General features: G+C 29.9%; 1 protein-coding gene across 1 annotated transcript; it reads right to left on the bottom strand.

Annotated features, from left to right (window-relative positions):
• Positions 1-1,112: 1,112 nt before the first annotated feature.
• LOC105138091 (alpha-L-fucosidase 3-like) lies at positions 1,113-10,217 on the bottom strand. The gene is made up of 5 exons (XM_011044092.1): positions 9,837-10,217; positions 2,532-2,741; positions 2,266-2,435; positions 1,693-1,963; positions 1,113-1,577 (listed from the first exon to the last, which is right to left on the bottom strand). Exons 1-5 carry the CDS (start codon positions 10,078-10,080, stop codon positions 1,309-1,311), a joined length of 1,164 nt encoding a protein of 387 aa, XP_011042394.1. The 5' UTR covers positions 10,081-10,217; the 3' UTR covers positions 1,113-1,308.
• Positions 10,218-14,776: the final 4,559 nt, after the last annotated feature.

The raw sequence follows: 14,776 nt of genomic DNA, 5'->3' as shown, positions 1-14,776 counted from the left end.
TAGAAGCTTGTCCATAGAGCATGGCAGGCACCCCCACTGGTCCAGTGTGTTATGTTATCCAAAACCATCTTCCTCCTTCAGCATAAATTTGCTGCTCGTACATAAATTATTGCCTCACCTTGACACTGCTTAACATTTCGGGAGCATTTTCCTTGACTTCTTCTGTGGTCATGTTAAGCTTGTAACCACCAGTAAGATCATTTTGGCCACCGTCGATGGTGTACAGGCAGGCTGTGGAGAAATAATCTGCCGCCTTTGGCAGCAAAGTCTCAGAGATCCCTCCAGTCTCACAACAGAAATAGTTTCAGATTTTCCTTTTCCTTTTCCAAAACATTAATTGTAAGAACTAGAGAAATGCATGAGAACTAGAGATTTTCCTTTTCCTTCGAGTATCGAACGTCGAAGGAAATGGGAGAGATAACTGAGGCCTGATGGTTGTCCCAGCAGTGACAAAAGTGGCTCCATGGCTCAAGTTTGAAGCCACAGAATCTAGATATGCACTATCCCAGGCTTTCTCTACAAATTCAAAATTTCAAATTTGGGAAAGTTTTTCTTTATTAATATATAATTAATATGCTACATTATGCTTTCTATTGAAAATACTGATGGAAAGTGATTCCCAAATGTACGCGTGTTACATCTTTTTCAAATCTGATAGGGATAACTTAAATCAAGATTTACATTTCTTTTTTATTTTTAAAGCTAAAAATCTAATTTATTAAAGGAGTGGAGCTGGAAAATTTTTTTCCTTGCTTGGACCCTTTTATTATTATTATTAATAATAATTTTATGCAAAAATAAAATTATATTAGATAAAATTAGAACTTCATCTTAAATAAATAAAAAAAGAGAGAATATATAGAAATCTCCTTTATTTTTTTTTGGTAAATAAACAACATGTTATTTAACATTAGAAATAAAGTCATTTTTTTGATTGTTAGCTAGGGCTATTAATCAAGTTATTTAACACAGCTTGCTATAACGCTATTAATCAAAATTAAAATGAAATTAAAATCACTTTATATATTGCCATCAAGGTAAAAACCACTTCATACATTGATATTATTATTATTATTATTATCATTAAACCCACTCCTTGAGCTTAAGAAACTCTTCTCCAATTAACCAATAATCTCTCACGTTAACTTGTTTTGCTTGTCTTTTTTAATTAATTAACTCCTCTTAAAAATCCAATCATGGCGAAACAAAAATACTAATTCTCCATCCATTTTCACTCTCTGGATTGTATTCAAAAGAATAAAAAACATTAAAAATGATCGAACCAGCAAATTCCTGAGAGAGTACACATCAATGGACTGGCTGCCTCTGGCATGCCATCTTCAATGGAACTGGCGGATCGGAGAAGGAACCGTCCACGATTTGGTCGAAGATCCATTTGTTAGCTGCTTGTGTGTAGTGCACCCCATCCCAGCTAATCCATTCGGATGGATCTTTGCAGGATTTACCCACTAATATTTCCCTCCCGCCCACAGTTCTCTTTGCTCCGCATCCAAGCTGCCTGTTGTAGTTGTACTTTCCACCATGCCCACAACAAGCTCTTAACGATTCATTAAACCCTGCAATTTTATTTGAACTCACATTTTCAAGAATATATTATTTCTCAAAAACAATCATAAAATAAAAACGAGAAACACAGAAGATATCGAATGAGTTGATTGAACTTGTCCTCACCGTGCTTTCTTGCTTGGCTTATGAGTTTGTACTTCACTGAATAAACATCAACATATGTTATTGCGGCCAGTGGTAATTTCTTCCTTAATTGGAAGACAACCTTCTTTAATCCACGATTGAAATATTGAGCCACTTCATTAAATGGAGCCCCACATCCGCTCCCATCCACCTCCGCTGCTGAGATGGGAATGCGCTCCAAGACATAAGCTAGACACCCAAATGGACCTGTATTGTGAATCCAAAAGTTCCTTCCTCCTTGACCATATATGTACTGTAAATTCAAATATCAGCAAGCACACTTATTTTTTGATTAACCAGTTTAAATTCTCATTCTGTTTGTTAAAAACTTAAATGGTGTTTAGTTACTGTGTCGTATAGAAAAGATAGAGACAATTTGAACAAGATTGACATGTTTCGTTGTACCTTTTGTTATGAAAATACTATAAAACTGTTTCAGAAACATAATGTCTCCTCTTCGTCTCCTCCACCAAACAAGTTTATATCTTTTTGGTATACGTCCCCACAACAATAATTGATAAGATTAACTTCAAGCAGATGCATAAATATACTAACCGAAACAATGTTTTTGAACTGGTCGAGCACATCCGGGACATATGCTTTAACTTCACTGCTGGTCATGTTCGAGAAATAACCGCTGGTAAGATCATTCTGGCCAATATCGAATGTGTACAAAGCATGAGAGAAATCTTCAGCCTTCGGCAACAATTTCTTATAAACTCCACCTGCACCAAATAACTTAACACGGATTCATGTTCTAGATTGAATAATGTAAAAGGTACACAGAGACATTATCAATGTGCGTGCGGACAAACATATACCTTGGCTACGGATAATCTGGGATCTGCGGTGAAAATCATAGAATTCATTCCATTGAACATCCAAGGAAATGGGACTGAAACCACTTTGATGGAGAGTTGAATTCTGGGGTCTAAGGGTTGACCCTGCCGTTGCAAAGCTGGCTCCATGAGTGAAGTTGCTACCCACTGAATCAAGGTAAGCACTTAGATATGGGAGTCCAAAGCTCTTCGCTGCAAGTTCATGGTTAAAGAATTAATGTCAGCAGTATTTGTTTTCTTTCTATATATATATATATATATGATTTTTATCATAAAATACTAACCAATCACAATATAAGAATTTGTTTATTGAAGAGCATATAAAAGACATGTCAAGATATTTCAATACTGATGAGGTATATGGAATCACTCAATTAAAATTAAACAGTTTAACTTATAGCAGAATTATTTTTGTTTTGTGATAAATATCGCGACCACACACCTCTCAGGTGCATGGCAAATATACCTATCAACTCAACATGATGCCGGTTGAGATGAAGCTTCTGGAAGTGAATAATTTTTTTTTTATCATATCATGCTTTTTAATTTTTTTTTATAATAATAATAATAATGTAATAATATTTCTAATTTGGATAAATAATAACATGGTTTTTTATTTTTAAATTCAAGCATCGGATCGTACTTTTTACCTATGTAGTTCAACGAAGGTTGTAAGAAAAAAAGCAACTTTAAGGATTTGTTTGTATAACTATATATAAAATTTCAACACTAAACTGTGTTGTTAAAAAATACAATGAATAGCATAAATAAAATATAATTTTAGATGTGTATATATGCATTTTTCTTACAGATATTTTTTTAACACAAGTCTATTTTTGAGGATCTGATAATTGTTTTTTAAAATAAAAATTATAAAAATAATCAGACCAAGATAAAAAAAAAAAATACTAGCATGCATTACAAACATAGAAAAATAATATTATAATTTTTTAGCATATTTTGACTATAAAAATGTAACAACTAAGACATAAAATAAAGTAAAAAAATTAAAGAGTTGTTACAATAGTTAAAAATAAAATAAAAAAGCAATTATAAAATTAAAAAGATATAGTTATTAAAAAAGTTGTTGGGATTTTATAACTATTAAAAAATTAATTTCAACTGTTTAAAAAATTATGATTTCAGCAAACAAAAAAGTTTAGAAATTATAGGAATTGTCTGGCACACATACGGGGATCAAAGATTTTTCTCTTACTCATATATAAACACTAAATAAATATATATATATATATATATATATATATATATATATATATATATAAATCTCATCAAATTATTAACCTCGTTACTTACTTTATTGAAGAGTGAATTAATTCTAAGCTTTATTTTAACATTTTTACATTGCTTCTCTTATTGTATTTTTTTTGTTAGGATTCTAGAGAAAATAGTAAAAAAATAATTAAATTGAAAAGTTTTTTTTTAATAACTTGGACAAAAAAATAATTTTATATTTAAAAATAATTAATAAAATAATATTTAAATACTGAATAAAAAAATATAAAATATTTTCTAAGGGTGTTTTCCAGGGGCCGGGGCCCTGCTTGCCACCCCTGGATTCTGCCTCTGCTTCTACACATATTTCACATTTACTCATAAATAAATAATTTAAGAAAAAAAATTAAACAAAGAGAATTTATTTTGTTAAAATAAGATAGGCTAACATGTCCTAATCTAAAATGTCATAAATCAATAGAGTCAAACAAGTAAGAGAAGAAGTTGCATTAGCATTCATTTCATTAGCAATATTAAGTATAAAAAGTCTATAGTTACATTACCATTTCCCTTATAAACATATTATTCTTAGTCATTATAATTTTGTCAAGTTCAAATGACATTTTGATCTTAAATTTTCCCAACAAAGCCACATAGACTAAATTTGCTCTTATACTAGGAACATGCAACACCTCGTGCAAAGCCAACATCTTGCCCAAAGTTAATTTTAGGACCTTGCCTTTACCACAAACATTTATAGATCTTGAGTTTCGTAAACCACTTCTTCTTCATTCTTAAAAGGTAATTCTTTATTTGTACATATATGGCTAGCAACACTAGATTCTACCCTCCAATTTTTCTCAGTGGTTGCCATATTGACTTAAGAAATATCTGCAACAATGATGTCTTCTCCTTAAACCATAATGACCTTGGTTTTATTTTATTTCAATATTGAGGTGCATGGTGGACATGTTTGCCACATACAAAACAATTTATCTTTTATTTTTTAAATTGTTTGGTTTAGGTTTGAACATATTGATACTGTTATCATTGGACTTATTATTATTATTATTATACTCATACATTTTTTTATGTGAACTTATTTCTATTAAGTTTGTTTTGATGGTTATCTCCATTTTCCTAGTAGGTTATAACTTCTTTTTATTTATGTCTTCAATGATGACGTGGGTGATAAGATCAATCAAAGATACTTGTTTATGCTTGTGTTTAAGTTCTTTCTTGTAGTCGCTTCGTGAGTTGACCAGTTTTTCAATCAGTATTCTAGCAATGAATCCTTCAAAAATATTGATATTTTCAACTTTCATATCTTCTAGCAGTATATTATATTCATTAATTTGGATTTTGATATCTTTATTATCCATTATTTCCTATTGGTAAAATTTTTCAATAACAAAATTTTGTTTTCCCACATCTTTGATAATATACTTCGTCACTATATTACTCCATATCTCTTTTGCTTCCTTATAACTGCAATATACATCACATAACTCATTAGAAAGAGTGTTTTAAATAGAGTGTCCACAAACCTTGTTCTCATGTGTCTATGCTTCGACATTATTATTGGTTTTGGGATCGGTAAGAACCCAAACAACTTCACGCATGTCAAGAATACTAAAGATTTTTTCTTGCCATCTTTTGAAGTTTTCTCTAACAAAAAAATTAATCTTTGAAATATCAAGAAATGACTTAGCTAATGACATCGTGGCAGCAGCAACAAAGTGAGCAACAAGAAAGATGATAGCAGCAGAGTCCTCAATAACAACATTGTAAATGTAGCAATGTTGTCGGCAGTAGTGTAGTGTTTCCATCCATGTTACTCAAATATCCTTAAGGTTGTTGTGAAAAAATACAATAAAGAACAAAAAAAAAAATACCTTGAGGCATGTATAAACACTATCTTTAAGGATATTTCCTTAACATAAGACTATCATCTAGGATGCAACAAGTTCCTCCTCTAAAACGAGGGTTACAAAAATAGCTAGACCAAGATCAAAAGGAAAAATTAGCATGCATTGCAAACACAGAAAAATAATGTTATGGTTTTTTTAACACACTTTGATTGTAAGAGTGCATGATATATATAGGTTGCTAACATGTAAAAAATAAGTAGAAAATAAATTAAAAGATTAAAGAGCTATTAAAATAGATAAAAAAAAGTTGTTAGGGAATTAAAGAGTTGTAGTTGTTAAAAATGTTTTTTTTAAAAAGAGTTTTTATGATTTTGTGATTGTTAGAAAATTAATTCAAAGTGTTTAAAAAATTATTGTTTAAGTAGACAAAAGGTTCAGAAAGTATAGGTGTTGCCTCACATGCACGGGGATACCATCAAAGGATTTTGTCTTGCTCGAGTCAATTTTATGCGCATGAGCCCACTATCTCTTTCTTATTGATCATTATTTCATATCAAAGTTTGTTATATATCAAAGTTTGCTATATATCAAAGTTCACTATATAAACACTAGATAAAAGTTTTATTTTTTCAATTTGAGATAAAAACCTTTTGAAATAGTCTTAATTATTTACAATAATTTATTAGTAGTTTTCTGAGTAACACGTTTGAGCTAATTTTTTGCCCCTAATAGGCTTAGGACACGTGTATAAGCCCAACACTTTAAACCTGATATTTTTGGGACCTCTTGCAAAACCCTCAAAAAATTTTACCAGGTAAATAGATTTTGGATCTTAATTTTCTTATATTTTAGATGCATAAAAGAATCTCGCATAGCCTGCCACTTCTACATCCTATTAATATTTATATAGAAGATATTTATCCCTTATTAATATATATGTACGAGATATTTACTTCTTATTAATGTTATCAAGAAAAAAAATACTCTTCAACCCTTTTACTTAAATAAAAAAACAAGATTTATAAACTATAAATGCCCTATGAATCACCTAGATAAAAGTTGTCAATATCTATTTTTTATATATTTGCATACATTTTTAAAGTTTTTTTTTTTCTAAAATATCATTATATTCTCTCTCTCTACAAAAGTACTTTAAGCATATGAAAATCCTCGCATCTACTAAATGAGACCTTTAATGGTATTTGACTTTCCACATCAAGTAACCACCTGTCTTAGTTTCCCATATCAAGTTACCACCTACTTTGACTAGGAATAATAGATCAAATTACAAGAACTAAGTGATCAATTTATTAGCCAAGCGTATAAGCCTTATTCCCAAGCATCTTGGATTTTAAAATATCATTAATTGGCTTTGTTTGTGGGAAATAATAAAAAAGCCATTAGTTTCTCCTTGGTCTTATTTTTTTACATGTCTAGGTTATTTCATAGAAGACAACTACACCTAGGTTAAAATGCGTGATAGATCAACTTATAACCACAAGCACTTTTGTCCAACTAGATTCTTAATAATTCATCAATCAAGTGTAAGTCCTTACTCAAGCCTTGTTGATAACCCAAGAAAAAAACTAAGCCTTGTCACCCGAACAAGTTTTGGCACCTTTAGTAACATAAAGCTTCAGCACCATCACTCTTGACCACTCTTAATACCTATAGACAATTGCATTACTTGAAGAAGTTTCAGTGAAATGACATTTAAAAGAGTGTTTTCTTTCCTTAATGTTTGCCAAATGCTTTAAAAGGTTTCTCGTTCCATACCTATACTCATAATTGGCACTATAAACGCACTATTATTGGATACCATGAGATTGACATTAGTTATTGAACCCATCGTTCTAAACCAAACTCTTTGGGCTTCTTAGATCCCAACCAATAAAAGATTAGGAGATAGTCTGTATTTAAACACTTCTAAAATAATGTTGATTCACCAAGTGTGAGGCTCTCCTGAGTTTTGAATACTCGAATCCTCTAAGACTATATTTATAGAAAAATAAACCTAAACAACTATGATGGCCTTGCTGACTTAAGAGAGCATGTGCAAAACATGTGTGGTAGCTAGAAGTTGGTCATCCATGATAGTAATGTGATGTGTAAGATCATCCTCATAAACTTTAGAGGGTCTAGGCGTGCCTGGTATAACAATTTAGAGCTATGCTTCATTAGAGGGTTCAATGACCTCCACATCAAGCTAGAGGCACAATTTAGCACTAATATACCCATCAAGAAAAGCTCAATGAAGTTATTTGGTGTTACCTAGTTGGAGAGTATATCCACGCAGGTATACTTGAAGAGGTTTGATGAGGAAATACTCAAAGTAAAAGAGTTACTTAAATTAGTGGTCTTAGAGGTCTTGATAAATAGGGTAAAGAAGTGTGCTTTATAGAGAAAGTTTATATCTTACGAGATAGAAGATTGCTCAAAGTAAAACAAGTTATGAAAAATTATATACAGGTGAAAAAGACAAGTATGCTACAGCACAAACCTTTCTATTTTTACCGTTATAGCATAATCATTCTCCTAATAGGAATGAAAGCTAAAGGAAGAACAAGGAAGATTCTACCCATAATGTATCCTAAAAGTTTACTATACCCTTAAATCAAAATGAAATGACTCATTCAAAGTTATCAGGATAGTTAAGATAAATACCTACCACTTTCAAGATATGGAAGGAAAAGATTTTCCTTGTGCTTAACACTCAGATCACCTAAGGATGCACTCAGATCACCTAAGGATGCATTATCCTTGATAGGAATGTAAGTTTATTTCTAAAATAAAAGTATTGTCTCTAACATAAACTTTCTATCTATCGCTCTCTAGTGCTGTCTCAACCTAACACGACTCTCGAGTAGAGCTTCTAGTCCTTACATGAACTTTTAGTCTTTATATAATCTTTAAGTATTAATGTCAGATCTTTTGCTCTCCATTGTAGTCTAAAACTAGCACAACACTTCAGTGGGGCTCTTAAGTCTCACGCCATCTCCAATAATTGATCTTAGATCTCTTATTTTCTAGTGTAGTATAAGACTGACATGACTTTCTAGTTAGGCTCTTGGCCTTACATCATCTCTAAGGATTAATCTCGCCTATCCTACTTCTCAATGCATTTTTAGACTTGTATGATTCTTTAATAGAACTTTTAAGACTTCGCGATATCTTTAATTATGGTCTTAGATCTTTTTTTAGCGTGATTACTCTCTAATGAAGGGGTTTTATGCCCCTACATCATTGTTAGAAAGGCTATAAGCATTCTACTTTCTAGTACAAACTCTGATCAACTTGATTTTTTAAAGTATTCATGTAACTTAAGCAATTATCAAAAACAACTATTTATGGTATGGTCTCCTCTATGGTTCTTTTTATCTCTTAAAAAAAATTTAAATATAAATTTTATTTAACTTTTTAGAAAAAAATTTAAGTATTGATTTTTTGATGAGATTTTTAATTTTTTAGGAATTGTTTTTAAAATATTTTATTTTTTAAAAATATATTTTTTAAATAAAAAATTCTTCAAAATACAACCTTTACTGTCATCTCACCTTACTCTCTACATTAAAATTCTGCCCAGTCGTAAATATATTGATGTTTAAAAAGGAAAATTAGTTTTTTATTCTTATATTTTGAGATTTTTTATAAAAAAAACAATCTACGTTTTCATTTCATTGTATCTAATACAATCTATTAATTATATACCTGGTTTCTAGTCGAATTTGGATTAAAGAAACCTAAATATTTCTAATCTTACTTATTATCGTTAATCATTCAGTGTTAATAAATTTATACTATATATATAATAATATTTTATAAAATAAATTCTATGTATTTTCTTATGTATGTATAATTTAATTACCCTAAACATGAATAAAATCTGCTAAAGAATGCATGCTGTCATAGTAAATTAGAATAAGTTGACTCCAACTCATTAATTAAGCAGCAGTTAACCTCCATAGACAGCAGGCCCCAAATCATCAATGAAGTAAATTGCAGTAGTTAACCTCCATATACATTTGCAACCAGTTTATATGTATGTATGCAAGATTGATAATAAATGATTCAAGATCTATTCTACTCCTAAATATCTATGGAGTTCACACAATAGGTTATAAATATTGCAAGTTCTTTTCTTTTCTTGGGATCACGAGTAAGAATAAAGAAAAGTAGGAAGTACCGATGAAGTCGATGATGAGGCGGCCATCACAGTAACGTCCAGCGGGGTGGTGGAAATAGGACTCTCCATGCGGAGGAGGAGCTTGGCCAAAGACTGCAGACAATCCACCGGTGTCTGAGTTTGAGTCTCCGAAGTTAAAGATTGCTGGGAAATGACATGGAGAAGTGGCAAACGCCACCCACTGCACCGTCGAAATAAGTAACAAAGTAAAGATAGAGACGTCAAAGACTGAGCGCAGCTCCATTACTATTAATTATTAGATTGTAGAAGAAACTGGTAATTTGGGAGTCGAAGGATACTGCTGTACATTACTTTATGTAGGTGAGGTGGGGTTGCAAGCATGAGGTGTGCCGAATGAGAACGTCAGACGGATAATAACGAGACCGGTGGCCCCCTCATGTTTTTAAAGATTGTGAAAAATTTAGCTGGAATATGATTAATTTGATAAAAAAAATATTACAATAATAAAAAAATAAAAAAAATATTTTATGTAAAGTTAAATTAGCAAGTGAAATGCACATAAAATTGGTAAAAATTATGTGTTTAATAGAAATTAACAGAAACATAAAATTTATTAAAAAAATATTATGGAAAGTTATATATATTAAAAATATTATAAAAAATAAATATTTTTAATTTATAAAAATAAATTTAGTTTATATGAAATATATTTAAAAAAATACAGTAACCTCATTAAAAATTAAAGACACCCAACATAATTAAAAAATTATTATTATTTTAAAAATTATTTACATTTGCAGTTCTTGAGTTTTCAAGGTAAACCACTTTTTCTCCATTTTTAAAAGTAGTATGATACCAAGTTTACGAGCAGTAGGTCTAGTAACTCATTAGACTCATAGTTATTAGAGCTCAACATGTAGCTGAATTCAAGATGTTAGGTTTAGTAGCTAACCAAACTTATATGTATTCAGGCTCAATGGGTGGCCAAACCAAAGAATATTGTGTTTGATAGCTTATAAGATTTATGTGTGTGTGGGCTTAAAGCGTTGCTAAACCCAATGATATTGGGTATGATAGGTCGTCAATTCATTATACCTACATGTACTTAAACTCAACGTGTTATTGAACCCAAAGATATTGAGTCTAATAACTTGTAAAACATATATATACTTAGACTCAATGTGTAGCTGAATCTAAAGATATTGAGTTTAAAAACTTGTAAAATCCATACATGTTTGAATTTAACACTTAGTTAAACTTAAAGATGTTAAGTTTGGAAACAAATTAAACTCATATTATCTAGGACTAAGAATAGTAACACTATTAATTCTTTTAAATATAAACTTAAACTAAAAATTAAAAATATATTATCCATCAAATGAGAGGCTACAACTCACCCATTTCGTTAAGTTCAAGTATTCATGCATATTGGTGCCATGCGAGTTCCTTTCACCAACTTTTAAGACAGCTGCCACTATAAATTTACCAGAATAGTATGTTAATGAGATCCTTCCAATCTATCTTCAATGTCATTCTTCAAAGTGGCTGCAAGTCACAAAAGTTATGGCCAACGTTTGTTGCCAGCCTCGTGTGGTGATGGCCTAACGAAGGTTTGGGGCATTTCTTCTTTTATAATCACAAAAGTGGACGATTTCTTCATTTATAATCATAAAACAAGCTTAAATTACTCTGTAACATGATTGACAAGAAAAACTATGAGATTTTTCAAGAAAAGGAAAATTATTTCTAATAATTTATATTATCATAAGGATTTAATTAACACTACAGGAAAAAGATGTGTGGTCTTATTCTATTAATTTCAATAACTAATCAATAAATAGAACAGAGATTAAAGCAATTTTTTATGATTTAGAATTCCCTGGGTATTATGTTGTTTGTTTGTTTTTTCACAAAGATTATATTATACAAAGGCAATACAAGTATAAAACATTACACTCATACAACCTAATAAATAAATTTAAAATATAATAAAATATTAAACAAATATATAAAACTAATCTTGAAAAGGTGTTCAAGGATCAAATCCACGTATACGAAAAAGATAAGAAACGATGGTGCTGCTCAACAAGTATGTGTGGATTCGAACCTACAACACAAGATTTGCAGGGAGTCCTAGATGATTAGCGAAGCTACGTTGCCGGTGACAGCAAGATTTTCATGAAAGTAAAATAAAATTGTTCAAAGTGGTGTGGAATTTTTTTATTATTATATTAAACTTGATTTAATATCTCAAATTTAAATACTTTTAAACTTGAATCTTTCTTAGTCGAAGATTCAAATTAAATTTTGTTGAAATTTTCATTAATTTGATGAATTAAAAAATAATAAATAAATAAATCAAAGAATAAAAGTAAAGTAATGAAAAAAAACCTAAATACCGGAACAAATCCATTTGGCTTTTAAAAAATTTAAAGATAATTTTAAAAAAATAATTAAGATAAAGACATATTAAATTAACTTAGATTAATATGTGTTAACTTGTCAAACTCGTTTGGATTATAGACTCCAATGGATTTAATAATTTTTTTAATTTTAATTATAAGATAAAAAATAAATACCATTTTACAATTAACTTAATGTTAAAAAATAAAAATAAAAAACTAATATTTTTTTTTATCAAAAGCCAAATATTGAAGGTCAAAAAATAAAGGGTGAAGGGTAGTCCGTAAGCTTAAGTGCTCTAGTGTGTGAAGGTTTAAAAAAAAATCAAGGTGCCTCGACCATTTTTTTTCCTTTTATAAGGGACGAATGACATGTTATTATCCTCTTATTTAAAAAAACATAAAAATAGATAACATGTCACCTACTAGAGCAGCAAATGTGTTGCATGTAGTTGTCCAACCCAAAATTTAGTCGCTAATGTGATTGGTGGAAAATCATGGGTAAGGCTTTTTAGGTTAAAAATCTATTTTTAATTAATTTTCACTTAGAAACACAATTAAAACCTCCTTAAATCACATCACATGTTAATTTTAAAACACTAAAATTACCTAGAAAACTAAAATGAATTGAACTAACAAAATCTAAATGAAGCTCGATCTTCTTTTCCTAACATATTTAGAGGGAAAACCCATTATCATTGAACTTCCCTTATCGCATGAAACTTATTGATACTAAACTTTTAATAGCCCGACTCAACCTACTATATATTACTTATTTTGAGCCTTATTGTCCTTACGATTTTGTTTCTGATGACGCGAGTCGCCGAGCCTATTTCTGAGTCTGACATCCAAAAACGAGTAAAACAGGTTAGTAACTAGCACTCCAAATAAGACCAACTATCAAATCCTCACCTGCTGATATAAAATATTACTAAACTGATCATTTTGCTTTTTGAAATGGTAACAATCAACCATTGTCTTTCTTTCTTTTTTGTTTCTCAACAACCTTTTCTCTCCTCTTTTTAACTAAGGAACTATAAAATAAACTTTTGCAAAATGAGATTTTTTATGAATTTGAATGTCATTTCACATGTTTCGTTTCGCGCTTGAAAAGTCTTTGAATCAAATTAAACTTGATTCAATTTGATTAATTAAACCACCCAAATATAAACTATAAAAAACTCCTTTTTATTACTATTTTCAATAACAATGATATTAATAATAATATTGAAAATGATCATTACTATTTTTATTAACAATGAGATTAATTTTTTAAAATTAGATTTATCACTAATATATATGGTTTATATTCATGATGTTTTTTTTTTAATGTTTATACTTTATAGGAATTTAAACAAAACAAGTGATGTTTTAAATTTCATTAGCCTTGATAACATTGACCTATTGAATGAATGGATTTGTGAAAAATCTAGCTTTTTTGTTAGAGAGGATATAAGTTGGGAGACTATTAAAATATCTTTGTCTGTTTTAATTTTAGAGGATGAAGATATATATTTTACTTGGTGGAAATGATCAATTATTAAAATGTTTAGTTGGTGACTTTCCCTTCATACCACCACAGGATCAAAATCCTTATTTTTCTTTTAATGATGAAGATGATGTTTGATTTATATTTTTTTTTGTTAAAATATTTTATTTAAATTAAATTATTTTAAGTTAAAGTTTTATTTATTATTGACTATTTAGAAATATTTTAAATTTTAAAATTATATTTATTTGATATTATGTTATATTATATATTTTATAATTAATTTATTTTGAATTTAAATTATATCAGTTGAATTTTATTTATATATATATATATATATAACTTTGAAATATCAACCCAAAACATTCTGGAATCAAAATATTTTATTTCAATTAAAAAAAATATTTATCAAAATAGAATTGACAACTCCGTCCCATCCACTGTTTATATTGATCTGCCAATATTCTGTAGTGATCTTGATGGATATTTGCATGAATTTGCTGTCACCAACTCCGTCCCATTGACAGCGATCCTGGCACCTCATCTTCTCGCACTGCTGTACTAATATTTTTCACATTGACCGCTACATGCTACAAAAGGCTGTCCGAATCCTGCCCTTTAAAAATTATGTCTATTAATTATAGCATTTACGTCCTTTAGACTGTGTGGTAGTTTTTGTGAAAAAATTATTTTTAGTTTTTAGCGGCTGAATTAAAATGTGTTTGAATCAAAGCTGAGACAAAAGAAGTCTTAATTACTTAATAACTATTATTAAGTGAAAATTATTGAACCAAGCTATATAGTTAAATATATTTACCACATGTTTTTAGCTTGGGTGATTAGAGTAAACAGACACCAACGCAAGTAATTGCAGCCTGGCGAAGATCTTTCCTGAGCTGAACCACAGCTTCTTTTATTTTTTGGTTGAAAAACTGAGATGCTTCATTGAATGAATGGGCTGCCACCCCCATATTTATCTGTGCTTAGAAGCTTGTCCATAGAGCATGGCAGGCACCCCCACTGGTCCAGTGTGTTATGTTATCCAAAACCATCTTCCTCCTTCAGCATAAATTTGCTGCTCGTACATA

Source organism: Populus euphratica, unplaced genomic scaffold, assembly GCF_000495115.2.
Source record: "Populus euphratica unplaced genomic scaffold, PopEup_1.0 scaffold317.1, whole genome shotgun sequence".
NCBI classification, from domain to species: Eukaryota; Viridiplantae; Streptophyta; class Magnoliopsida; order Malpighiales; family Salicaceae; genus Populus; species Populus euphratica.
Note: the sequence above shows the minus strand (reverse complement) of the source record. Positions and strands in the feature narration are given on the sequence as shown.